At 40.6% G+C, this 27,480-nt stretch overlaps 1 protein-coding gene across 1 annotated transcript in view; it reads right to left on the reverse strand.

The window, feature by feature from the left end:
- The window catches only part of LOC126089962 (solute carrier organic anion transporter family member 74D), a 161,871-nt gene that overhangs the window by 11,432 nt on the left and 122,959 nt on the right, over positions 1-27,480 (reverse strand). Inside the window, exons 3-11 of the mRNA XM_049906950.1 lie at positions 23,433-23,666; positions 21,079-21,279; positions 12,532-12,672; positions 9,164-9,469; positions 4,421-4,585; positions 2,480-2,663; positions 2,204-2,333; positions 1,959-2,122; positions 1,700-1,803 (exon numbers count right to left, since the gene is read on the reverse strand). Of these exons, the coding sequence (XP_049762907.1) occupies positions 1,700-1,803; positions 1,959-2,122; positions 2,204-2,333; positions 2,480-2,663; positions 4,421-4,585; positions 9,164-9,469; positions 12,532-12,672; positions 21,079-21,279; positions 23,433-23,666 (1,629 nt within the window). The remainder of the gene's footprint in view (positions 1-1,699; positions 1,804-1,958; positions 2,123-2,203; positions 2,334-2,479; positions 2,664-4,420; positions 4,586-9,163; positions 9,470-12,531; positions 12,673-21,078; positions 21,280-23,432; positions 23,667-27,480) is intronic.

Consider the following 27,480-nt stretch of genomic DNA (forward strand, 5'->3'; position numbering starts at 1 on the left):
TGGCACATTAAAACGGTGTGCTGGACTCAAACCTGGAACCTTGTCTTTTGTAAGCGAGTGCTCTACAGACTCAGTTATTGAAGCACGACTTGACCAGCCCTTACAGCTTCACTTTTGGCAGTACTTCTCTCCCACTTTCCAAGCTTCACATGTCCCAGTTACAAGTCCTGGTCCGGCACACAGTTGTAATTTGCCGAAAGTTTCATAAAGAAAGTTGAATATTAAAAGGGCAAAATATTAATAAGCTTGGATAAGTGTTAGTGACTAAGGCAGAATTTTGAAAAATTTTAGGTGTTCACTTTGATAAAAATTTAAACATATGGGTCAATATGACAATGTTCTGTAGTTTCTTAAACAGCTAATATCAGAAACTTTTGCACTTTTGTATCACTGCAAGTCTCAAAGAGAAACAAATCAGTATGTTGACATATTTTGCATACTTTAAGTTAGTGATGTCCAGTGCAGTTGTATTCTGCAATATCTCATATTTAAGAATTAAAAATTCATTGCGCAAAACATAGTGTCACAATAATAAACGATGCTCACTCATAATCATCATATGTACAATAGTTGAAGGTGTCTGGTATTTTAACTACAGAATCACAGTACATATGTGCTCTCATGAAATACATTGTAAATAAACCTATGTGATTTCAGAAAGAAAAATTATCTCCCTAATTACAGTATTATCAGAAAATGACCTGCATTATTTTAATTAAAATTGACTTCATTATGTAAAGGGGTGAATAATGTTGTCACAAAAATTTTGTATACTTACCTGAAGATAAGAAAACTAAATTTTAAAATAAGCAAAGAAAGCTTCTTCTGGGCTGCTCTTTCTACCTTGAACTACAACTTGTATATAAAAGACTGCATCTTTAAGAGTGAAAAATACGTATATAATTTCTTAATGTATTACTTTTTTCAATTTTGCGAACTCATCTGTAATTGTCTATTCTGGAGGCATAATTAAATATGAAGTAATAGCCTATGTGTTAACTTATTCCATATCAGTCAGTGCACTGTTGAAATGCATTATGGAACATGTAATTAACAAATTAATTAGTACTGAGGAATATTTTCACACAGTTTTGACATTTACTTTTGCCTTTATTTCAATATTGCCAACACATTATGCACTGTTATTTGCATGACAATAGCATAATTATAAGGCTGTTCCTCTGGAACTTGAGCCTGATTGCTGCTGTGTCTGATGTGAGCAGCAATATATTAAAATATGTGTGTTTTTTCTATTTTCGAAGAAGGACTTTGTCCAAAAGCTTAATATTTTAGCAGTCTTTTTCATTGTGCCTCTCTGTGATGCACCATCTCCTCTATGTGGTGAGTAGCAGTCTATCCTTTCCATAATGTTGTCATTCCATCCAGGACTGAGGGCTTTCCATTGTTTGAGTTTGTCTGTCATATTTTGTATTTCATAAACAGTGTTGCCGTAGCCTATCTTTACTTAGAACTATAGCTGTAACATATTCTACATTTATTTGCAATTCAGTCTCAGTAGTAATTTTGTGCAACTATTAAATGAGCAGCTATTGGCAATTGCTTTAGTTAATGATGGATAATTTTTCTGTACAATGCAGTTTAAAATTATAAAAAATAAATCATCTTTTTAGACAAAATTTGTGAAATGAGATAGAGTAATGGGTATAAAAATTGTAAAATTATATTTTGTCAAACTTACCTATGATTGCTCCAAAAAGAATTGGCCCAGGTATAAATGCTAGAAGGCTAACTAACAGAAGAGTGAGAGCAGAAGCAAGTGGTTTGTCTTTGGCATCAACACACCTGAAAAATTTATTATGGCATCAACTATAAAATATGTTACATTACTGTACAATGAAGTGTTGACTATACAATTATCATGAAAATAAGTTGGTACTAAAATTTGTTTTTAAAAAATTTATTCTCTTGAACATTACCATACTTTTGGATTGTATTACCTATAGTTAACAAGCACATTTCCAACTTTCCCTGTGCTTCCAATGAAGTGCATTGTGAACAATAATGCAATAAAAATCCCAAGCATGTGGCTACAGTCGACACTGCAGAGCCCAGATACAAGCACAACCTGCTCTTCCTCAATGCAATGGCAATTGCTGTATATCTGATGAAAAGTAAATGACATTTTAGTACAGAGTCGTGATATAAACATGGATAATAGCTAATTTTACATGCATCTTTTTACCTTGTGAGTTTCATTGCCAATGAATGATGTGCACCCTGCCTGACAAGCTGAATAGAAAACCTCTTTTGTCTCTTCGTGGCATAGAGGTGCGTACTTGAAACCTGTGCAGTCACAAAAATTACTGCACTCACTGTAAAAGAAAAAGTGAATAGGAATTTAGTTCTGGATGCTGATATATAATAAAGTGCAAGAAGTGTGTATGTATAAAGTTATTCTGTAAATATATGATGAAATAACTCACACGCCATTCTGTAAATATGTGATGAAATAACTCACCTGCCAATCTTGTGTGGTATGTTGCCAGGGCAACGTACAAACATCATGATAATTTCTGCTGCTATGTATCCAAACCCAACAATGACATTCCACCCAAGGAGCAAGACTGCTCGTGGTTGGAATTTAGAAATAACATAGCCAGAGACAATAAATCCAGAAGCCATTGCTATTATCCCGAGAACTCCTATTATAACATTGAAAAAAAAAATGAATACATGACCTTATGACACCATTAGATTAATGAAACAGTAGTATGCTTAAAACAGAAAAGTAGAGTCAGAATGTCAGAAGAGTGTTTATGGGATTGTGGGGTGTGGGGATGGTGTTGGGGTGTACTATAGGGGTTGGTATGAATTTTTATTGTTCAATTTTTTGTCTTTGTGATGCCCTGTTATGAAATACATCTTACATTCATCTTACAATGTTGATAGGATGCTAAACTCTTTAACTTTTCTCATCTTTCCATCATCATTCATGGAAGTGGCTAGATTGGACTGTGTAGAGATTGGGAATGTGTATGGGCACTGATGACTGTGTAGTTGAGCTCCCCACAAACCAATCATCATCACCACCACCACCTGCCTGACTGCCACACACAATCCTTGGTTCAGTTCCTGGCACTGTCAGAAAATGTTCCTTAATAGGGAGGGTTGGAATGAAGCGCTCTCAGCCTCGTGAGGCCAATTGTGGAGTTTATTGAATAAGGAAGTAGTGATTTTAAGAAGACTCTCAATGGATGTGATAGCACAGTAGCTGGTTGGCAGGTCTGTGTGTAGTGTTCATTTGTTCTCTTGTGAGTGCTTTGTGGTGGGAAATAAGGGTAATGATGACAAAATAAAGCATTATATGACCCAAGTGTCTAGTATTGTCTAGAGGTATACTAGAAGTACCTTGTGTAAAAGTGGATTACCACTTCACAAAATTAACTCTCATTTTTTCTACACTGTGTTTGTAATAGCCCATGAAATAATTATAACAATTCAGTTTTCTTAATGCTTTTGTTTTGATGTTAGCCCATTAAAAATAAACTTTAAATGAAAAAGAAACAAACCACGACAGAATTGTTCCAATGGGACAGAAATCAGTAGATGTGATGTAAATGAACAGACAAACAAATGACTACAATTTCAGAAAAAGTGGATTATTTATTTAAGAGAGAGGCCTTCACAAATTGAGCAAACCAATAATTCGTTGGTCCACCTCTGGTCTATATGCAAACAGTTATTCAGCTTGGCGTTGATTGACAGATATCGCGCCAAATTCTGCCCAACTGGCGCGTTAGACTATCAAAACCCCGAGCTAGTTGGAGTCCCCTGCCCATGATGTTCCAAGCGTTCTCAGTTGGGGAGATATGAGGCTGGCCAAGATATAATTTGGCAAGCATGAAGACAAGCAGTAGGAATTCTTGCGGTGTGCAGGTTGGCATTATCTTGCTGAAATGATAGAACTGAATGGCTTGCTCTTTCGTAATGATATTATCTTTGTTGTGGTTTTGCGCAGTAACCAAAAGCCAACTTTTCTCTGCTCAGATGACTACACAAAACAACGAAGTCATGAATCAATCTCGAACACGTTTTCTTGTTACAGTTCCCAAGGAACTATGAAGGGATGATGACCCTTCTGCCTCTAAGAAATGTGAGCCGCAGAATGTTGCCAGCTTAAAGATATTTCATGCGGAGTAGTATTTAAAATTGAGTCTAGTGATTCCGCTTATGGCCGTAATTACATAAAGACAGTGGATCCAGTCCTCATAAAAAATAATTAACGCATTGACTGCCGTGCTCTTAGTAATGGATGTTTCAGTGTCTGGCCTGGAAGCTCTGCTATGACCGTCGGCAGCCACACGTCAGTTAACACGTTGAAGTACCTTGCTAACATATACGCTATAATAAAACTAAGCTTACATGTCGTTTATGTACTCCAACCGTATGTTTTACTTACCAGCAACGCCATTAGCTTTCGCTGCAGATTGTTGAAACTGTGTTTCCATATACTTGACTATGAAGTTAACGTATCCAGAGGCTCCCAAGACGTAGAATACCGAAGCAAAAATGTTAACCATTAGAAGTTTGTTTTTAAGCATCCTTTTTAGCGATTCCTTAAAATCTGTGAACAATGAAGCCATTTGTCATTAGATATATTTAATTTTGTGTTAACAGCTATAATCAGCTATGTTCATTAATGTCATGGAATAGTGGAGCACAGATGGCGCAGATGCGCTGTATGCGCACCACACACCCTCTGTGCCAGCTGCAGTTATATAGGGGATCTTCTGAGAAGTGGTTGTGCGTACGATTTGTGTAACATGCAACGTCTACGTGAGGAGACGTCCGTCCGAACAGGTTTGTTGCTGTGTGCCTGCTGGATGGGAATTTCGATTCGGCAATGATGCAGGAATTCGGCTTCACACGTTCAGCCTTGTCCAGGGTATATCGAGAATGGTTCAATGAGGATTTCACAGTCCACAACAGACGAATTACCAGCCATCCAACCACTCTCGATGACTATGACCTGTGATACCTCAGACGGATCGCCAATAGTGGCAGAAGGGCAACTGTACAACAAATCACGGCTCAGTTCAACACAGGACGTGCTACATTAGTCTCCCAGGGGACAATATGTGTGGAACATGGGTTCCATGGGGTATGGGAGCCAGCGCCGCACTCAGGTACTACTGTTAACGTCATCGGGCACAAGAACTCGCATTTTTCGCCAGTCACCGGGGATGGCCACTAGAATAACGGCCTAGTGTTATATGGTCGGACGAATCACGATTTCAACTGTACTATGCCGATTGGAGGCGCCGAGTATGGCGCAGACAACATAAATCGATGGATCCCGCCTGCCAAGAAGGTGTGGTCCAAGGCGGTGGTGGTGGTGGGTCTATTATGATCTGGGGCGCATTTTTCTGGCATGGAATGGTCCCCCAAGTTGTTCTGGAGGGAACTTTGTATGGTCCGCGAGCTGCAGAGGGACCATCTTCACCCATTTTTGGCCTTCCAACATCCTGACGGTTCGGCAGAGTTTCAAGCGGTGCGACATTGCTCCCACGTCGCTTCCAAGCTCATGCGGAGGAGATACAAAGACTGAGATGGCCATCACAGGCCCCAGATTTGAATCCCGTCGACAATACATGGGTTGTCATGGAACACTGGCTCCATGTCATAGGTCTTTCACCTACGAACAGTCCAGAATTGGCTGCTGTTCTGCGAACGATTTGGTGTCAGCTGCTCTTGTAGACTCAACAGCGTTTTACATCAATAATATAACGCAAGTTTGCGGAGCATTTCGTGAAAGGAAAACTAACAAAATTATTATTATTATTATTATTAGCGAAATAAAGTTTTCTTCGCTGAGCAAGATGATGACAACCGTCCGTCGCAGCGTCTGCTCAATAAAACTGCGCTAATATTCGCAAAAGCATTTAATAATACCAGGGACATATAATATGAAATTGTTGGATGATGTAAAACAGAAACTAGACAAATGGGCGAAGCTAGTCATAAAAGAATACTTTTTCATGCCAAATCATGCAGTGCCTCGAAGTGAGCGTTGTGCTTGTTATTAGAAAAAAGCACGATTTTTTTGCATATGTTATATTCGCTGCTCATTTCTTCCGTGTCATAAATTATTAAGGACGTTCACTTTTATCCCAATTGCGGGCATCGCCTCTTCTAGCCTTGATAACAGGTGCGACATTTGTGACAAGAACTCAATAAGGAGGAATGTGGGAGAAGTTTTTCCGTGTTACATGGACTCCGTAGCAGACATTTTGCTCGTTCTGCTATGTGTCTTGAAGTTGTTCATTGCGTTTCACACGCAGGGACATCGCTGCACGGTCTAGATTTGCGGTGCTCCTGAATGTTCGGGATAGCTATAGGTGTAGCACTGTGAACACGAGAATTACCATGTTAGATGGCTGGGCTGATAGTTGTCTAGCAGAAAAACACCGTTCTTATTGAAAGTACCAGTCACGCAAACTAAAGGATAGATTTCCAAGTAATTAAATTATCTTTAGAACAGCTCACACGCATTTTCTTGCGTCTACGAACGCAGCACCGTCCACTATTAACGTAAGTGCGAAAATGTGATTCAGCTGATCGATAATATATTTCCACAATTCCCTATCTTCTCTTGAGGTCGCACTGTCCACTGTAACCGGACATGTTGTGCAGGTGTGATTAGACAATGACTTGTGAGTAAATGACCATGCAATGGATTCACTCTGCAAGATTTACTCGGAAAAGGATCAGAAGGATGTCCTACACCAAGCCTACCCCATAGCGAAGCGGTTTTTTACGACGAATGCGAAATATACTGGCAACACGGTCCGTCATAATAATTTAATATATATAATAATATTTCTGACTGTCTAATGAATATTTGGATGTCTGTAACAGATTTGTTTGTTGCTGCTCACTTGAGTCGCTGCTGCAGGTCGTTTAGTGCTCAAAGTAAAACTTAATCACAATGCGTTGTTATACAAATTACTTTCAGAGTTTTAATCAAAATAAAATTTGTAATCTAACATAATATTTAAGAAAAAAGAAAATAAAACAGAATTATTATAAATCCACCATTAGCTAAAGAAAGAAAATTAAACCTCAGTTATGCACCACAAACTTATTTATATTCTGGGCATGTTTCAGATTTCATCTTGTCAGTCCCTTGTGCATCCTAACCTTAGTAACTACATGGTGTCATACATAAAACCGTTAAGCCTCACGTATCGGTTAAGCGTCTCTAGTCAAGTTGCTTTTGAAGTGGTAACACTGTCTCGAAAGTTGCCTACACTTCATTTTATCGGAAAATTGAGTGCAGTTGTATGTTCTTGCGTCAGTTGTTGTGAGAAACTTGTGTTGTTGAGCTCTTACAGAAAAGGGGCAGTTCGCATTACAACAGCGAATTGACATTGTAGAGTGTTACACAAACACAGGCTCCATCAAGATATGTAAAGAAATGTTTCAAGTGAAATATCCTGCTAGGGAACTCCCCACGACTAGCACTGTACAAGATATGTACAAGAAATTGAGAGCTTTACGTTCCATTCAGAATGTACAGAGGAATAGGCGAGCGACAGTGAGAACTATAGACAGAATCCGCGTGGACTTTACTAGAAGTCCTCGCAAGTCGGTAAGGAGGTTAACGCAGCAGATTGGTGCACCTCGTACTCAGTTGTTAACAGTTAGTTAGTTGGACCTCTTGCTTTACTTCGTGTCAGATGAAGCCTGCTTTCGTTTCTATGGTTATGTAAACTCACAGAATTGCAGATACTGGTCGCAGGACAATCCACATATTCTGCAAGCAGAACCTCTCGACTCAGAGAAGACAGATGTTCGGTGTGCGTTGTCCGGTATGCGCGTATTGGTTCCAAATTTTTCAGTTGCTGCTTAAACTGTGCCAGATATCTAGAGATCTTTGACTCTTTCTATGCACAATTAGCAGACACAAAGAAGCTGTGTGCAATTGTCTAACAAGATGGCGCGCCCGCTCACACATCCAACCGAAGTACAAAGTACATCACCGACGTGTTCCCTAAAGACGGACTTGTCAGTAGAACCTCTGGCCCCCAAGGTCCCTAGGTTTAACATTGTGTGATTTTCATTTATGGGGCACACTAAAAAGCAAAGGGCATGCTGACAATCCTCGCAAAATAGACGATCTTAAACGGAACGTTAGTAGAGAAATTAACAACATGGTGCCTTCAGAATTACTTCCTGTTGCTGGTAAACTCATCACACGAAGTCAGCAATGCCTGGATGCCTATGACCACCATTTACAGCATCTCTTACAAACAGGTGACAAGATGTTTTTTAACGTCTCTATTAACTGTTTTTAGTTAGTTCACTCTTGCTTGAATCTCGGGCATGAAGCGTACCGGTTTTATGTGGGACACCCTGTATATTCAGTCTACTTACTATCCTCCAGCTGTTACATATTTAAACACTACTCGAGTGTTCGAATATCCTTGTGGGGATACAAACAAAATGCTGACAAACAAATACGTACTGATCAAATGTAAATATAAATTAACATATATGCTGCAAAACAAATAATTATTGACCAAATTTAAATAGAAATTAACACATTATAATTCCAATTACGTCGAAGAAATCTCAAATTTAATATACTGCTGAGTTGCACTTCCATTGACATCACATATCCCGTACGAATTAATATTAAAAACCATAAACCACTGTGCACTGGGCCCCTGACTGTGTATGAGAATTTTCGTCCTTATTTCTTCAGGTGGATATAAAGCTCTGAGTAAACTGTGCCAGACGTGTAGCCTTTGACTGATAAACTTTTCTTGTATAAGAAGTATTTATCTTACTTGCTGTTGGTATTTGTGTTTATGAAGCAGTAAAATAATCAAGGTTATTTCAGTCTCTTTTGTATATGGACAAAGAGAAGGATAGTGAGCCTGTTGCTGTTTGTGCCACACGTTTGCAATCGCGTAATGAAAGACAGAAAGTAATTGAGAAAAGCAAGAAACAAAAAATAGGTATTAATCCTGCTCCATAGGCTTTGGGCTGCTTATTGTCTCTTATGTGCATTTTTACTTGGTACATATTTTCAAGGAAATAGGTAGTTGTCATCTTAAACTATGTTTGTCGTTGTCAACTTCATTGTGTATGTATCGGTTTCATTCTATAATTAATCAAAGTGTAACGCCCAACTTACCGGACAGTGAAGGTCTTGTCTCATGTAGTGTCGGTCCAAAAGGATTTGCCTCCTTGGTTTTACTGACTGGAACTGGATCATCGGGAATGAAGTCATCCAGGGTATGTTTCTTGGTTAGCGGTTCCTGCTCTGGAGAGGAGAGAGAGCGCACGGAACTGCTAGAATTCAGCCGGTGCGTCTTCGAACTCCGTCTTGCAAAGCTGCTGGTTCGTGCTCTGTCCCTGGCTGCCGCCTTTGGAAGCTGTTTTGGGAACATGGCAATCAGCAGAGAAAACAGCAGCATGACAAATCCCAGGATGATCCAACCTGCAACACAAATTCATCCCCAGTATTTACATACGTTTTTACTGTAGATATTTAAGCATTAGTACAGGCTGTTGTAACAGATTACACTTAATAGTACTCTATGTACAAATACCTATTCATTCATGTACACAATCAGTCAGTCATTCGTTTATTCCAAAAGACTAGTTCGGTATTACTAGGTATACGCAACGTTGAACTCGTTAAACGCAGCCGAAATAGCAGAAACAATACATTTCTTCTACCATGAGCCCTATGTCCATATCGTTAACACGCTTTAAAGAAATTTTGTCCCCTGTTTGTGGCGACTGTCTAACAGAGCAGTAAAATATCGTGTAATTTCGTTCAGCATCGGTGGTATAATGGTTAGCGTTGCTTTCTGATGACACTATCAGGTTTCTCTTAATGGAAGTGTCTGTTAGGTGGCCTAATCATTCTCCTGAAGGCAAATATCAAACTGTTTGAATGCAGTGATGACCGTATCAGGTTTCTCTTAATGGAAGTGTCTGTTAGGTGGCCTAGTCATTCTCCTGAAGGCAAATATCAAACTGTTTGAATGCAGTGATAAAAACTCTCAAACAAATCACTGAAGGGTGGTTGAATGGAATGGATTGGGCACCAATAAAGCAACTCAACATTAATTGCAACGAGCACAGGATAATGCAGGTTAATACGGATGTGAGACTACATAATAAAAAAACCCAGATAATCCAAAATACACATATTTCACCAAAAACTGCTGTTTACTGTATTTACAAAAATTGTCACATGTCAAGCTTGAAAGCCCACTGCATTATTTACGCATTACTCGTCAGAAACGGACAACTTATTTGAAAAACTACGATTAAATCTCACTGTACTTCGTATCACTTGTTTTCAGGTCACTCTCGGGAAATAATCATCGAACATTATCTGTTTTCATCAACTTTTTTCTCATTTTCTGGGGACGCAAAACTTCGATATACTCAAATACTCAATTTTGTCCTCCATCACCTAATAACATATCAGTCCATTTCAGTTCTTCGGCGTGCGTAATAACGAGTTCCTGCATCATCTCGTCCGTGCTCTACCAAGCACAGTTTGCCTACCAAATCCGCTTCAGTTCTTGGCTCCAGGTCTGGTTCATTGGCAATGCTATTTAAACACTCGCAGATGTTTTCGTCATCTACATCTTCATTACCGCAGATTTGTTTGACAAAATCGGTCAGATGAGTAGCAGTATCACATTCCTCATAATTTAACTTACAAAGCCACTTCCCCGAGACTGCTATTTTTGTTATTTCTATGTCGTCTCAAAACTTAGAAATGCTGTGGATTGCATCGAGCACGTTCAGGGGTTTCCAGAAACTGAGGATGTGTGAGCCTACTTGCGCAAGCAGTTCCATGAGATTCTGGCGGTATCAGTTTCACGGCTGCAATCACACCTTGTCCATTGGCTTTATGAGTAACGAAATAAAAGGAGAACGGTGGCTCACCAAAATCATTCTGTCATCCGAAACAAGCACCAAGCAGTAGGACAATTTCTGTTGCCCGAAACCCGGATAATCCGCATCCTGGTAATCGATGTTGTCTCACTGGATGTGCAAAACCATCTAAAAGCCATTCCGGGCTTGGATTGTATTTCTGATCTTCGCTTTATTACCTAGCAAGCCTTGATTGTTCTGATTCTCGTGCAACAGCTATGAATGTAGTACCTAATGTCCTTGATTGCAGTCGAAAGTTCAGTAAGATACAGATTTCTTTCATTGCAAAGGCGACATGAGAGAAGATTATTATCATTATCATCGTCATCATCATCATCATCATCATCATCATCACCACCACCACTTCCTTTCAAGGATAAGTCTGTTGCAGTTTCGAACTCACAAACAAATCATTCCCATCTTTTTCTAGGTCTTTCAATATCTCTTTTTCCTATTCGGCTTGTAGTTCAGGATCTTCTGACGAATTCTATGATCTGGCATTCTCGTCAGGTGTTGTTTCCAGTCTTCACGATATTTTTGAATTTTTTATTCGTGCTGAAAATATTTAACTCTGTTCCAATGTCTTCGTTTCTAATCATATCTCTTCTTGTACTGCCCTTTGTCTTTCTTAGGAACCTCAAACCTCATCTCCGCTGTTTGAGTTTAATGTTATCGTTTTTTTTTTTTTTTTTTTTTTTTTTTTTTTTTTTTTTTTTTTTTTTTTTTTTTACACGGGTTTAGCTTCCGTAGGATAGCACAGGCAGCGTTATTACTTAATGAACTTCAGGATGGTTATTGCCGGCCGTTGTGGCCGAGCGGTTCTAGGCGCTTCAGTCCGGAACCGCGCTGCTGTTACGGTCGTAGGTTCGAATCCTGCCTCGGGCATGGATATGTATGATGTCCTTTGGTTAGTTAGGTTTAAGTAGTTCTAAGTCTAGGGGACTGATGACCTCATATGTTAAGTCCCATAGTAGTTAGAGCCATTTTATGATGGTTATTTTTGTACTTCATGGCCCAATGTTCTGCTAATGGTACCACAGACAATTCGGAATTTGTGTATTTTATTTTCAATATCAGAGTCCAAATCAAAACTTAAGTACAGCTTAAATAAGAGATTTGAGACAGTTCTAAAACTTAATTATCAAAAACTGGATATTTTCCTCGGAATGACATTATTTTTGATTTGTTGATAGAAATTTTATAGCTGTACTTCTTGCAAATTTCGTTCAGCTGGTATACTGATCTTTGGAGGTCATCTTAATTTTTTTAATAACAATGGTGTCATCAGCAAATAAAAATGCGTTCATGTATTACTAATTCGTTATCTGAATTCCTTTGTTTTTCCATTTGTAAGGAATGAAGTCAATCAATCATAAATGAAAGAATAATGACAGATTTCAAATTCCAAGATATCATCTAAAAGTTTTACTTGTCTGGTGCCCAGAAGGGGTGGGGGGGCGGGGGGAGAACGGATGATACTGATACTTTTGACGATGATCTTCAGAAAGAAATGAACAAAATCAACAAGACAGAACATGTTGTCATCGATGATGATTTTAATGCATGAGAGAAAATCGAGCTAAATTCATTCACATTGCTTACCTAACCACCAAGCACCGAGCCACCTGGGGTCTCTCTTGCTGATGATTGGAGTCAGCCCAGGCTCTATATACAGGTTGAGACAAAGGTAACCCATAATAAATCCCAATGCCGGTCCTGTTGTTCTCAGTGCAAGAACGGCTCCTGGAAAAACAATCCACACGAAGGTCACTGGATCAATAATGCACGTAATATGCACATGTTACATCGTGAGGTGCGGTTGAATAAATGTGACACTTTTACAGTGTTGACATCCCAGTCATGTCCGTTGTTCAACGATATATCACACACACACACACACTTTCTCTCTCTCTCTCTCTCCCTCTCTCTCTGTCTGTGTGTGTGTGTGTGTGTGTGTGTGTGTGTGCAAACATTTGTAGTCTTTTGTAGCTAAATGATAGTTAAGTAATGCACAAAGTCACCAAATCGTTCGCTAACTTCATTGACGCATGAAAAATACTTTTCTATTAAGGCAGTTTTTGCCGCAGATGTATTGTATCAGTAACGGAGTGTTGAAACTAAATTTAAAACAAAATCTGTCTTGTTTCCCATACGATGTCGTCTGTTGCTACACTGTATTTTATAGCAGAGGATACCTTGTTCTTTAACTGCTTGGTTGTTTCAGATCAGTGAAGAAAAGAGAGAATAATTGAAGAGTGGAAATGACAAACGTTCTAAGTGTCATATTTTCACAAAACGCGTTTTCAGTGCTATTGTTGTCGGTACTCTTTTGCATGTTTGTAGACTTTTCGCAAGAGACAAATGATGGAGAAAACCATGGTGCATGGTAGAACAAAGGTAAGTAATGCCTTTGTTCCGCAAGATTTACATAAGATTGTTGAGCTAGATAAAGCTATGGACTCGTTCCATGTTATTCCAATGCATACAACTGACTTCTTTTATTTAAAAGATGCTACTGAAACATTTTTGGCAATGCCAGCGTGTGGGATTTCCAAAAGTAGTACGATCAAAATGCCTCATACTTATCCATTTCAACCAGCTATTAAAAACTGTTATTCTGAAACAGAAGAATGAAAAATCTTCAAAAGAGTAAAGTCCATATCTGATGCAGACCATGCCGTACTTCATCTGAAAGACAAACCATGTTTATCAATTGCAAAACAAAGACCCGTTGGCAATTTGTCATTTCTTCCTCAACACACAGGGAGTTCTACATTAAATTTCACTACATCTGATCCCGAGAAAGGAGTTGTGTAAGACACAGAGGCCAATACTGAAAGATTTTTTTCTTGAATTTAATTTTGCTATTCTCTAGTAAAAAATTTAAAAGATATGAAAACCGCTTTTTGTTGACTGAAGTTTTTTTTAGTTGAAACATCATGGCTGAATTACTGTAGTTGTATTATGATAAATATTACGAGTGCCCCAGTATTAAAACTTTCTTTTTGAGAAGCAGTCGGTTCGCAAGTATGACTTGTAGAACATTCTTTATACATTATTTATTTTCTACTCTGTCTCATTATTTTTTACAGTGATGAAATGAGCAGCTTAACTCTGCGGTATCAAGACAACTTTTCAGTTTTGGTGGATAGTTGCTCAGGAAGCAAAGGCAGTTGCACTCGCGGTACAAGAAAGATCGGGAGAATGAGGACAGGCAAAAGTTAGTAGAGATTCGTGCTGCTGTAAAAAGAGCGATGCGCGAAGCATTCAACCACTACCACCGTCATACCTTAGCAAAAGATCTTGCGAAAACCCAAGGAAATTCTGGTCTTACGTAAAATCGGTAAGCGGGTCGAAGGCTTCCATCCAGTCACTCACTGATCACTCTGGCCTGGCAACGGAAGACAGCAAAACGAAAGCTGAAATTTAAAATTTAGCATTCGAGAAATCTTTCACACAGGAGGATCGTACAAACATAACGCCGTTTGAGTCTCGTACAGATTCCCGAATGGAGGACATAGTGATAGACATCCCTGGGGTTGTGAAGCAGCTGAATGTGTTGAAAATAAATAAATCGCCAGGTCCTGATGGGATTACAATTCGGTTTTACAGAGAGTACTCTACTGCATTGGCTCCTTACTTAGTTGCATTTATCGCGAATCTCTTGCCCAACGTAAAGTCTCGAGCGACTGGAAAAAAGCGCAGGTGACGCCTGTATATAAGAAGAATAGAAGGACGGATCCTCAAAATTACAGACCAATATACTTAACATTGGATTGTTGCAGGATTCTCGAACATATTCTCAGTTCGAATATAATGAATTTCCTTGAGACAGAGAAGTTGCTGACCATGCATCAGCACGGCTTTAGAAAGTATCGCTCCTGCGAAACGCAACTCGCCCCTTTTTCACATGATATCTTGCGAACCATGGATGAAGGGTATCAGACGGATGCCATATTCCTTGACTTCCGGAAAGCGTTTGACTCGGTGCCCCACTGCAGACTCCTAAATAAGGTACGAGCATATGGGATTGGTTCCCAAGTATGTGAGTGGCTGGAAGACTTCTTAAGTAATAGAACCCAGTACGTTGTCCTCGATGGTGAGTGTTCATCGGGGGTGTGGGTATCATCTGGAGTGCCCCAGGGAAGTGTGGTAGGTCCGCTGTTGTTTTCTATCTACATAAATGATCTTTTGGATAGGGTGGATAGCAATGTGCGGCTGTTTGCTGATGATACTGTGGTGTACGGGAAGGTGTCGTCGTTGAGTGACTGTAGGAGGATACAAGATGACTTGGACAGGATTTGTGATTGGTGCAAAGAATGGCAGCTAACTCTAAATATAGATAAATGTAAATTAATGCAGATGAATAGGGAAAAGAATCCTGTAATGTTTGAATACTCCATTAGTAGTGTAGTGCTTGACACATTCACGTCGATTAAATATTTGAGCATAACATTTGCAGAGCGATATGAAGTGGGACAAGCATGTAATGGCAGTTGTGGGGAAGGCGGATAGTCGCCTTCGGTTCGTTGGTAGAATTTTGGGAAGATGTGGTTCATCTGTAAAGGAGACCGCTTATAAAACACTAGTACGATCTATTCTTGAGTACTGCTCGAGCGTTTGGGATCCCTATCAGGTCGGATTGAGGGAGGACATAGAAGCAATTCAGAGGCGGGCTGCTAGATTTGTTACTGGTAGGTTTGATCATCACGCGAGTGTTACGGAAATGCTTCAGGAACTCGGGTGGGAGTCTCTAGAGGAAAGGAGGCATTTCTTTTCGTGAATCGCTACTGAGGAAATTTAGAGAACCAGCATTTGAGGCTGACTGCAGTACAATTTTACTGCCACCAACTTACGAGGTGCATTCAAGTTCTAAGGCCTCCGATTTTTTTCTCCGGACTGGAAAGAGATAGAAACATGCGCATTGTTTTAAAATGAGGCCGCATTCATTGTCAATACGTCCCAGAGATGGCAGTACCATATGGCAGATGGAATTTTACCGCCAGCGGCGAGAATGAGAACTGTTTTAAATACTTAAAATGGCGACGTTTTCCTTACTTGAACAGCGTGCAATCATTCGTTTTCTGAATTTGCGTGGTGTGAAACCAATTGAAATTCATCAACAGTTGAAGGAGACATGTGGTGATGGAGTTATGGATGTGTCGAAAGTGCGTTCGTGGGTGCGACAGTTTAATGAAGGCAGAACATCATGTGACAACAAACTGAAACAACCTTGGGCTCGCACAAGCCGGTCTGACGACATGATTGAGAAAGTGGAGAGAATTGTTTTGGGGGATCGCCGAATGGCTGTTGAACAGACCGCCTCCAGAGTTGGCATTTCTGTGGGTTCTGTGCACACAATCCTGCATGACGACCTGAAAATGCCAAAAGTGTCATCCAGGTGGGTGCCACGAATGCTGACGGACGACCACATGGCTGCCCGTGTGGCATGTCGCCAAGCATTGTTGACGCGCAACGACAGCATGAATGGGACTTTCTTTTCGTCGGTTGTGACAATGGATGAGACGTGGATGCCATTTTTCAATCCAGAAACAAAGCGCCAGTCAGCTCAATGGAAGCACACAGATTCACCGCCACCAAAAAAATTTCGGATAACTGCCAGTGCTGAAAAAATGATGGTGTCCATGTTCTGAGACAGCGAGGGCGTAATCCTTACCCATTGCGTTCCAAAGGGCACTACGGTAACAGGTGCATCCTACGAAAATGTTTTGAAGAACAAATTCCTTCCTGCACTGCAACAAAAACGTCCGGGAAGGGCTGCGCGTGTGCTGTTTCACCAAGACAACGCACCCGCACATCGAGCTAACGTTACGCAACAGTTTCTTCGTGATAACAACTTTGAAGTGATTCCTCATGCTCCCTACTCACCTGACCTGGCTCCTAGTGACTTTTGGCTTTTTCCAACAATGAAAGACACTCTCCGTGGCCGCACATTCACCAGCCGTGCTGCTATTGCCTCAGCGATTTTCCAGTGGTCAAAACACACTTCTAAAGAAGCCTTCGCCGCTGCCATGGAATCATGGCGTCAGCGTTGTTAAAAATGTGTGCGTCTGCAGGGCGATTACGTCGAGAAGTAACGCCAGTTTCATCGATTTCGGGTGAGTAGTTAATTAGAAAAAAAATCGGAGGCCTTAGAACTTGAATGCACCTCGCACATTTCGCGGAAGGACCACGAAGATAAGATAAGAGAGATTAGGGCTCGTACAGAGGCATATAGGCAGTCATTTTTCCCTCGTTCTGTTTGGGAGTGGAACAGGGAGAGAAGATGCTACTTGTGGTACGAGGTACCCTCCGCCACGCATCGTATGGTGGATTGCGGAGTATGTATGTAGATGTAGATGTAGATAGAAATAAGTTGTGTGCAAAAAGAGATACGTTGCATTTTGAGTCTCCTGAAAAATGTGAAATTTGGCACCTAGAATGTTTGACATTTCCACTTTACATTTACTTCTGTGTATATTGTAATCAGTCTTTTTTTGCATAACATTGGTGTCGAGAATATTACAAATGACTTTTCACATGACTAGATCGATTAGTAGGGTTTTGTCATACTTGTTAAATCTCACGGTTCCAAGGCGTTTCTCAATGTAACTCCGTTTATTTGGGTCTTTCAGTGCTGCCTCGTCGATATTCCCACTTGCAGGTGAACTACAGCTAGTCGAAATACATACAACGAATCGAAACCACAGCAACTAGATCAAAGGATGATTATAAAATCATGTGATATTGGATCTGCTTCAAGAATCCTCCTTGTCTCAGTCAAGATACATGAGTTGTTGTAGTGACTGTTTCGTTTTTATTTTGTATAAAACTGATAAACTATTGACGTTCCTAAAATGAAAAACTTTGCGTTTGCAGTCGGTTGGAGTGACCGAGCGGTTCTAGGCACTACAGTCTGGAACCGTGCGACCGCTACGGTCGCAGGTTCGAATCCTGCCTCGGGCATGGGTGTGTGTGATGTCCTTAGGTTAGGTAGGTTTAAGTAGTTCTAAGTTCTAGGGTACTGATGACCTCAGAAGTTAAGTCCCATAGTGCTCAGAGCCATTTGAATCAGTTTTTGTGCATTTACAAGCACTCAGTGATACAAGATGTTGCAGGAAATACGAGGCAGGTAGCGGGGAGGTTTGATAGGCAGGTAAAGTAACGAAGAACAGAAAATGATTTTCAATTTATAGAAATACTATTTCTTGTCAGTCCTAGGATTTTTGCTTGTCACTTTCCATGTGTTTTACCTCTAGCAATGTTTGTCAATGTGAAAAATGCTGAGTTTCTCCGTGGCTCAGAGTCCATGTTGTACTGTAGCTCTTCGTGTTTAAATACAGTAGTGAATGACAGTGTCACTGCTCACAGGACCGTTCAGCTGTTACGATGACCAAGAGGAACCCTACAGTGACAAAGTGTGACACTGAAGCACGTCTCACGCTGACACTGGTTGTCGGGACCTGTTCACAGCAAACTGGTCACAGTGGCGCTGCCCACGTTGCCCGCATGGACGGACACGCGATCGTTGCCACCACTGCAAAAGGAGGGCTCATTACTAAATACGACCCGCTTCGATTCCATGTACCTTTATTTACGTTGTTCACTACACCACAGAAATCAGTAGCTCCTGCGGTTGTTTTTTTTGAAAACGTTTGTTACGAATGAAGTGCAGCTAGCCCTGCTTCGCGCCTACTTTCTGTCACCGGTTCTGGAACAAGATGCAAGATGACGCAGAGAGGACCCTACACCGCTCGCAGAATGACAGCAGTCTTTGGTGTTGGGGTTGTTTGTGCTTGTCTATCATCTCTCCTAGTTGTTTTCGGCGCTCGTTCCGTCCTGTGTATCGCCTCCGTGTGCCGTACTGACAGTGGGCGATGGTAGTGTTGGAACAATCTCTACCACACACAATACAGCTGAGTGACCATCCAGCTTCCGCAGCCTTACGATAGGTCCTCTCTGGAACGTGTATTGCTCTATAGCTAAGCGAATTACTGTCTAAATCCTCTTTGAAGTGTACTGCATTGTTTAGAGCAGGGGTGTACATATTTGCCAAACCCTTAGTGTGACTACGTAAGAGCTGTAACTTCAAAAATGCCGTGGGATAAATTATTACGACGTGGGATCCTTCTGCCCCAATGCCAACTAGACAGAGCTCAAAAGAACTAAGTTCTACAAGGGCCTACTCTCTCCATTTCGGGAGTGAATGAAAGATGTGTAAAAGAACGAAGAAATTACAAGTATGAATGGTGACGGGCATACATCCTGGGTCTAGACATAGTTTCAGCAAAGACTATAGGTAAAATCTGCAAGTAGTTGCAGCGCAATGCTCTCATTTTCCCTTGTAAGCCACGTGTACATGCTCGGCCGAGCATGAAAACTGATTTCTGATGATGTAAAACTTACCCTCAACTTGGTTTGTCTTTCAATTTATGTTTGAAGCACCACATCAACTGTTAAGATGGGCAACAATCTTGTCTGTTAAATGCTGGTCCTTCAAGTCCTCTGCTCGAGATACTGCATGTATATAATAATCTTTTAAACTCGCATGGTACAGCATTGCTTGCAATTCTATCGACAGAACGAGATAGGCCCCATTTGGGATAGCTATGAGTTCAGACAAAATGACATACCAGCTTGGATTCCGGAGACATTGTTCATGCGAAACGCAACGCGCTCTATTTGCACTCGATGTACTAAGCGCCATCAATAATGTAACTAGGTGGACTCGGTTTCTAGACTTACGTCAAGGTTTTTATTCAGTACTACAATGACGTTATTTAGACCAAATATGTATGACGAGACATTAAATCAGGTTTGAACCTGAACAGAGAATTTATTAATGGGCTGAATGCAGTACGTTATTCTGGATAGAGCATCTGGATTGTACAAAGGGCGATCAAAAAGTTTCCTTATGACGGCGTTGCTGCAACGTGTGTGCAACCCAGTGCGACTCCGATGCGGGAATACTATGTATAAGCACCGAGGTGCAGGCAGGGTGTTACTGTGGCCCTCGAACGGAAACTTTTTGATCGCCTCTTATAGTATGGAAGTGCAATAGGACCATTATATTTTATATGTTAATGTCTTAGAAGGTAGTGTCGACTCCGATCTCAAAATTTTAGAAAATTACTTTATTATCTTTGTGGAAGTTTCACCCGATAAAAATTGTAGAAATTGAAAATAAGAGACACTGTTCGCCATTTATGCTAAATAAAAAAAATTCATTCTCGACTTAATGTGGTTTAGAAATCTTAGGATTTTCATTTACAGATTGTTTGTCGCGCTCATTACCTATGCGCGAGTAATGGGAGAAACTCAGACCTATTTATCATTGATAAATCTGTTTAGCATCGTATGAGAAATTGCAATGTTTGTTTCCTATAATAATGATTTTATAAACCATTCACTGCTGTGAAATATTCAGTTTCAGACTTCAGTGTGATGCTAAGAATCAGTGTGAGAGATTCACCGACGTTGCCTTTTCTCTTAACTATTATGAAGTGTCAGGCGTGTATCTATATTGTGTGGATGACTGTAATGAGCGCTTGTGCAGTTTAGTGTTCTGTTGGTACTGATAATGTTGAGCATGGAATGAACGGAAGGACAGGGTGAACTGGCCACAACGGAAGCAGTCACAGTGAGAAAAGGTAGATATCTATGTCTTATCGGCGTCCGTAGAAAAGGACTCCAACGTTGGTTGCACAGGGATGAGAAAGGGAAGAATCGGGGTCTATTTAAAGAAAATATTCCAGAATTCACACGATACGATTTAGGGAAATCACAGAAAAGTTAAATATGGCTAACTGGGCGGGGATTGGAATACTAACTATCGCGAATACGAGTCCAATATCTTAAAGACGAGCCATCTCTCCTGTTACATCTGTGGAATAACAGTAAGGAGGTTCCCCTTCGATCGTTTGTTACCGTGTCAGATGTCATTAATCCGTAAAGGGTAGCGGAAAGATTTGGGTTTCAACCTGTGCCGCTGGCGAGTAGTCTCGCGATTCCTTGATAGGTTGATGTGGGAATATGAGCAAGTATTAAAACTGGAACGTCAGGATTAACTTGTGATTTAAAAGTCAAGGTGTCACTCACTGTATTCAGGTCTCAAATAATACGTTTTACTGGCATATGATTCGTTCTTACCGAGTAACAGAGGCGTCCTCGTCGTTTTGGCGTTGTCGTCGAGGTAGGTCTGGCCGAGCGCGTAGTACAACGTGGTGCCGATGCCCAACACGAACTGCGACAGGAAGACCAGCACCAGCGGCATGATGCTGAAGTCCGACGTGCACTCGTCAGCCTCAGTGTGCGTTGCGTTGCACAGTGGCTCTGTGTATGTGTTCACTCCTGTAAGATTTTATAAAATTTCATCTTTTATGCAACCGTGACATTTGGTATAATCGCGCGAAATATGTTTTCACGGACTGACTGATCTCAAATATTTTATGACTAAATACAGTGGAGTTAATGGAATTTCTCTTTTACCACCTTCATGCCACCCTTTCGCGTTTCCTTCCAGTTATGCTCTCTCTTTTCCTTTTTTCTGCCTCCCCATTCAGTGCACTCTATCATTCCCTTCATCTCCCAAAGCTCTGTCTCTCTCTGTCTTCTTCTTCTTCTTCTTTGTCTCTTCCATCTGTGATCGTATTGCTCTCTCTAAGGCTTATTTTCTTTTTTCTCTTCTCTCTCCGGTTTATTTCACCACCTACCTTCATCCTTTTCTAGTTCATCCCTCTTCTTTCAATGAGTTTTTCTGAATCTTTCCATGCCTTTGTCTGTGTCTATCCCCTTAAACTCTTTTCTCCTCCCTATAGTTCTTCTGCTTTTCTCGTTTCCTCTTTTTACCATCTCGCACTTCTTTCCCATCCCTCCCGCCAAGGGACAATTTTTAGATAGCAGTAAGTCTTTTGATTTCGTTTGAAAATGCGTAGTATAATGATAGTCTTGTGACTAGCTGCTATATTCCATGTCACAATAAACGTGCAGTAAGTCTAATTCCTGGATGTGTTAGCCTAATCTCAGATTGCTGCGTTGTTTCATGCCGCATTTCTGTTGGCCTGTCAGGAAACTGTATTACGAGGTATGTGAGAAAAGTATCGAGACCAACACTGCGAGCGATGTGGCAACGCCGTGTTGTTCTGCTTGTGTAGACCGCTGTGTTCATCCTTTTCAGATGCTCAGTCCGAGTTTCAGCTCTGTGCAACCATCACATGCTGTTCGAAAGTGCCATCAAGGAAGTTGTGATTTTGTTGTGTGTTACTAAAATGGAATTCAGAGCAATGTTATGCTATCAAGTTTTGTGTTAAACTTCGCGAGGGTGACCTTTGAAAAGTTGAAACAGGCGTATCCTTTATCAATAGCTCAAGTTTTTCGCTGGTACAAATCATTTTTGAAAGGCCGAGAACGCGCTGAAGATGAATCTCACTCAGGGAGACCTTCAACTTCAAAAACGGACGAAAACGTCTAACGCGTGAGATCATATGTACGTTTAACAACAAAGATTGTGGGTGAAATGTTAAACTTGAAACCTTCCACCGTATATCAAATTGTGAAAGAAGATTTGCACATGCGAAAGATTTGTGCCAAAATGGTGCCGAAAAACTTCACAACTGAGCAGAAGGAGAATCTGAAAGACGTGTATGTTGATCTTCGTAAGAGGATTGGCGATGACCACGAATGGTTCAGACGTGTGATCACAGGTGATGAATCCTGAATTTCTGAATATGATCCTGAGACAAATTGGCAAAGTGTGGTGTGACGTACTGAGATATCTCCTTGACCGAAAAAAAGCTCGAACGAGCAGATCCTCCTCGACCGAAAAAAAGCTCGAACGAGCAGATCAAAGATGAAAGCAACGCTGATTTGCTGTTTTTGATAGTAGGGGTAAGAATTTTTTCCTCCAGGACAAACTGTCAATCAAGCTTTTTACAAAGATGTCCTTGAAAGGTTCAGGAAAAGGGTGAATCGAGTGAGACCGGACCCTTCAGACAAGTGGATGCTGCATCATGACAACGCCCCATGTCACATGGCCTTTTTGACCTGAAAAGGCATTCATGTTGTTCCACAGCCCCCCTATTCAGCTGATCTGAGTCCTTGTGAATTTTTTCTTTTCCCGAAATTGGAAAATGTATTAAGGGGATGTAATTTTGGGGCTCTGTAAAATATCCAGAAGACCGACAATTACAAGCACTACCAGTTGAAGCCTCTCAACGCTGCTACCAAGACTGGGTGATTCTGCTGGTGCATCGCTGCTGAAGGGAACTGCTTTGAATGGGACTATATTGCTGTTTGAATAAAAATCTTTGATAGATAAAAAAAATCAGTCTCATTACGTTTCCCACGCACTTTATATTCTAGGTCACTGAGAAAAGAACGAGGCTTCTGCTGTACTTTTACTGGCAAGTTGATATCACAGTAGACGTTGAAACAGGCTATCTTTCACTGCCAGTTTCACGTGGTTCAAACAAATATGGCTGTGGTCAGCTACAGGCCTTGCTTACCACTGAGCGCAGACGTGTTGTAGAGCGCGCCGCCCTCTTGATATTCGAGCGTGAGTGCCAAGGCGTCGCCTCCGGCGCCGTAGATGACGTGCGGCAGCGCCAGCATGAAGCACGAGATGCCCGACAGCGCCACGCCCCACGCGATCCACACCGGCCGGTTGCCGCGGCCGCCGTAGTATGCCAGGAACAGCGACAGCAGGATCTGGCTCAGCTCGTTCCCCGTCATCATCAGACCTGCCACCAGAGATGCAGCGAGTGGAGAAGTGAACGTCTGCTGACTTTTACATGGCTTCCTTCTAGCCTCTCACTGGATATTTGCTATGAGTAGAGCTGTAAAACTACCGTAGGCTACTGTAGATTGTCATAAGTGAGCGCAGATTACGGTAGTAACCTTCGTCAGTTAAGATTGTATGCGCTTCACCTGTACGTTAGGTGTGTTGCATACGTATCGGGCGTTACCTCACATCGATCGCAGTGTGTACGTATCAGTGTATTACTAGATCCCTAGAAACCGGAAACGGTGAACTGTCTAGATACTGAGTGTGGCAATAGAAGGGGTCGTGTAACCTACAGAACATTTTTGTTCTTCATAGTGTCCTCCTGTCTGTTACTTAAAAATAAACAGTATTTGTAGCAAAACTGAAGCTGTCATTGTTTAGTTCAGACTTTATTCGAAATTTGTTGATTTATAATGTGAAAAAGAGAGACGTTGGAACAAAAATTAAAAAATACATATTTATCACACAGTGCTACAAAATGCAATTCCTAAAACAAAGATAAAATTTAAAAAATCGCAAAACAAAAACATACTTCCTGTACATGTACATGTTTCTGTTACTCATAAATAACTTTCGTATTTATCAATAATGTCAGGAAAATCTTGCCTTTGATCATGATGAGGAACGTTCTACTGAGTACAAAGTAACAACAATAATAATACAGATTTTTTTTGTGTTTGTACGTGTAAAATGCACTTGCACCAAAAGTAATTTCTTTGGTTACATAAAAGCGCAGGAGTTTCTCGATAAAATAATTTTTATTACTTGTAAAATGTAATTTATGTTCTGTAAGGATATAAAATACACAGTGGACTAACAATGAACGATTAGCAGTTCTAATTATGTGTAAAAGAAACAAACAAAAAAACAAAGAAATCATTAGCTCCGAATTCCTCTCGTACACGTTTACTGACGTTTCTTTCTCTACCAATGCTGCCAATACTACCGGTAATACTACCATTTACTGCGTCATTTATGTTTGTTTATATTCTGTAAGGGTATAAAATACACAGAGGACTAACACTGAATGATTTTCTGGTCATCGACTCCCAATTCCTCTCGTACATGTCCACTGACATTTCTTTTTCTACCAATGCTACCTGTACTACCGATAATCCTACCTTTTACTGCGTCATTTATGTGCTGTACCAAAACTACCGAACCGTAATTGCGGTAGAGCGCAACTGTAGCTCTGAGGAAAGGAGTCACAGGAATATATTCCGTGCTGCTACAATGTCTAGACCGAAGAGCTTGGAGTTTGGAGGCTGTAATGAGATCTTTCCAGCTGCAATGTAGTAAGAAAAAAAAAAAAAGCCTGCCTCTATCTCGGAGCGAATCACTCAAATATGAAATTACGGTAGTCGTAAAATCCTATCAGTAAGTTTTGAAATTGAGAGTAAATGAGGAACCATCACAGATCTGCTACACATCCAAAGGGGCCACCTAAATTGTTCAGCGAGGACGTATTCTCTGCCAAATATCTAGTCGTTGGAAATGTCCTGTTTTTGTTTTAAAAAGCAAGAACGTAAGGTACATGTACGGCGCACATTTGTATCTATATCCGTTGAAAATGCGTTCAGTTTTACGTAGGAAAACAACCATTTGCCTCTCGACTACACTTCTAAGGAAAGGAATTGTTAAGACTGTCTTAACGTTATCAAAAATCTGTATACCAGGGGACCTGTATGTGCAGGGAACCTTGTGACGTCTTGGTTCACTAATGAATCATGCATTAATACACAGCACACAATCACTATCTAGTTAATACTTTCATTTAATCTAGACGGGAGCTGCACTTTGTCTAGATCTATGATTACAGCTACTGTATAATCTTACATTATAAAGTAAACGTGTGTTCACTTTCAACAGATAGTTACGTATTACGTGGCTTCTCACAAGAACTGCAATGTGTTGGCCATCTGGGGTTCGCTAGACCTGTGTAAGAGTGCAAATTATGACCACTAACAGTTAATCATATTCTATTAGTAAGTTCTCCCGAAAGTGTAATTAGACATTTTCTACCTTCCAGGTTGACTGTATAAATAACAACACACGTTCGGGATTTCATTCCCTGGTCGGGACTGCTGTTTTTATGTAGGTCGACATGATTTCATCTCTGGAAATCCTCTGTGTATCTGAAAAACGAAGTTACCATCTGCTGGAATTCTACATTATTGTGTAGATCCCGCAGTAACAGAATCAATACGTTCATCGGTGGAAGGACACGTCCTAACATGCCCGAAAGGATCTTGTCTTGGAAAGGATTGCGAGTTTCGAGCTAACTTTAGGGGTTTTAAGTGCTTAGTCTTCCACGGCCAGTACCAATTTCAATAAAATTCTTTTGAGTTTTACGCCGCGTTGCGTTATTATAAAACACTAAGTACAGCTATTAAACCTACGTTTCGATTTGCAGCAGTTTTCCTCTGAGTGACTAATCATTTTAGTCGCCCTGAAGACGGCCGCTGCAAAGAGTATTGAAGCATTGCTTTCATAGTTCTTTTTAATATTTCAAAATAACGCAGTCTAATACGCAAAAATGAACCTTTAGGTTGAAGATACACCTGCTTTAATGGACTAATAAAAAGTAGAATAGGTAGATGTCATCTGTCTCTCAAAATACACTTTTACGTGGCCTAAAACGATGGTCCTCCTTCATGATTAGAACCATAGGTTTCGCTGCACCTTCCAACAAAAGTTTTTTTCCTCATCTTGGCACTCTTACACTTCTCGCTTTTGCTGAACATTATATTTGTGGCCCCTTAAAGAATACGCTGATACTTCTCGTCACTTTACTGTAAGGTAAAGAAGAATAAAAAAACCACAAAATACAAACTGTATCTTGCATGAGTGCCGTGAAGACAGTGAAAGAAAGGCAAAGAAGGATGTATTGTGCACTACATTTAAATAACATTTAAACTGATGGTGCGCTATCACTAACAAATTAGACCAGTTTAACAAAAAGTGAACTGTGGAAAATGTCTTCTAGTTGAAAATAGCGCAACAAAGGTGAAAAGCCCCTAACAGTGAGATACAGGATGTACCACAGAGTCATTGCGATACTGTTTAATGATATAAGAGGACTCAAAATGAAAGGAATAAATAGAGGGCAATCAGACAAGCAAATCATCCTAATAAGCCTAGGTTTGGAAAGCAATTCTTTGCCCAGTATGAGGTATGACAACTGATCCACGAAGATCCAAACTGCAGATGGGAACTTGAGGACAAATGCAGTACCACAAGTGTTCCACATGGCCACTGCAAGTGTAAAGGCAGACTTCAGCACGTTTCTCCATCTACCCCGGTTCACGTTTAAAAATCCGAGGCATCCTCCTCATACACTGACGACCATCCACAATGCGTTTTAGATTTAATCGACACTTTCAACAGGGTTGAAATATACGAAAGCTTTTAAGTATCCCCGAAAAAAAAAAAAGAAAAAAAGATACACCAACGGGCTCAAGTCGGGCGACCAGGGAAGCTATGGTATTGGCGAGCCACAAGCGATACACTTGTCGAAGATTCGTGCTACGTTCTCCCGAATACCCATGTGATAATGTTCTGGTGCATCATCATACATGTACCACATACCATCCTTTCACCATAAGGAACATCATGAAAATAGTCAATTAGCTTGTGTTGCAGGAAATGAAGGTAAGTCGGTCAGGTAGGAAATATAGCCGTATTGGGGCAACCGTTTGCTTCCGTACCTGTATTTACCAGGATTATTTGCATCTTTCATTGTCCTCTGCTTACTCCGTTCTTTTGTACCT

Source organism: Schistocerca cancellata, chromosome 1, assembly GCF_023864275.1.
Source record: "Schistocerca cancellata isolate TAMUIC-IGC-003103 chromosome 1, iqSchCanc2.1, whole genome shotgun sequence".
NCBI classification, from domain to species: domain Eukaryota; kingdom Metazoa; phylum Arthropoda; class Insecta; order Orthoptera; family Acrididae; genus Schistocerca; species Schistocerca cancellata.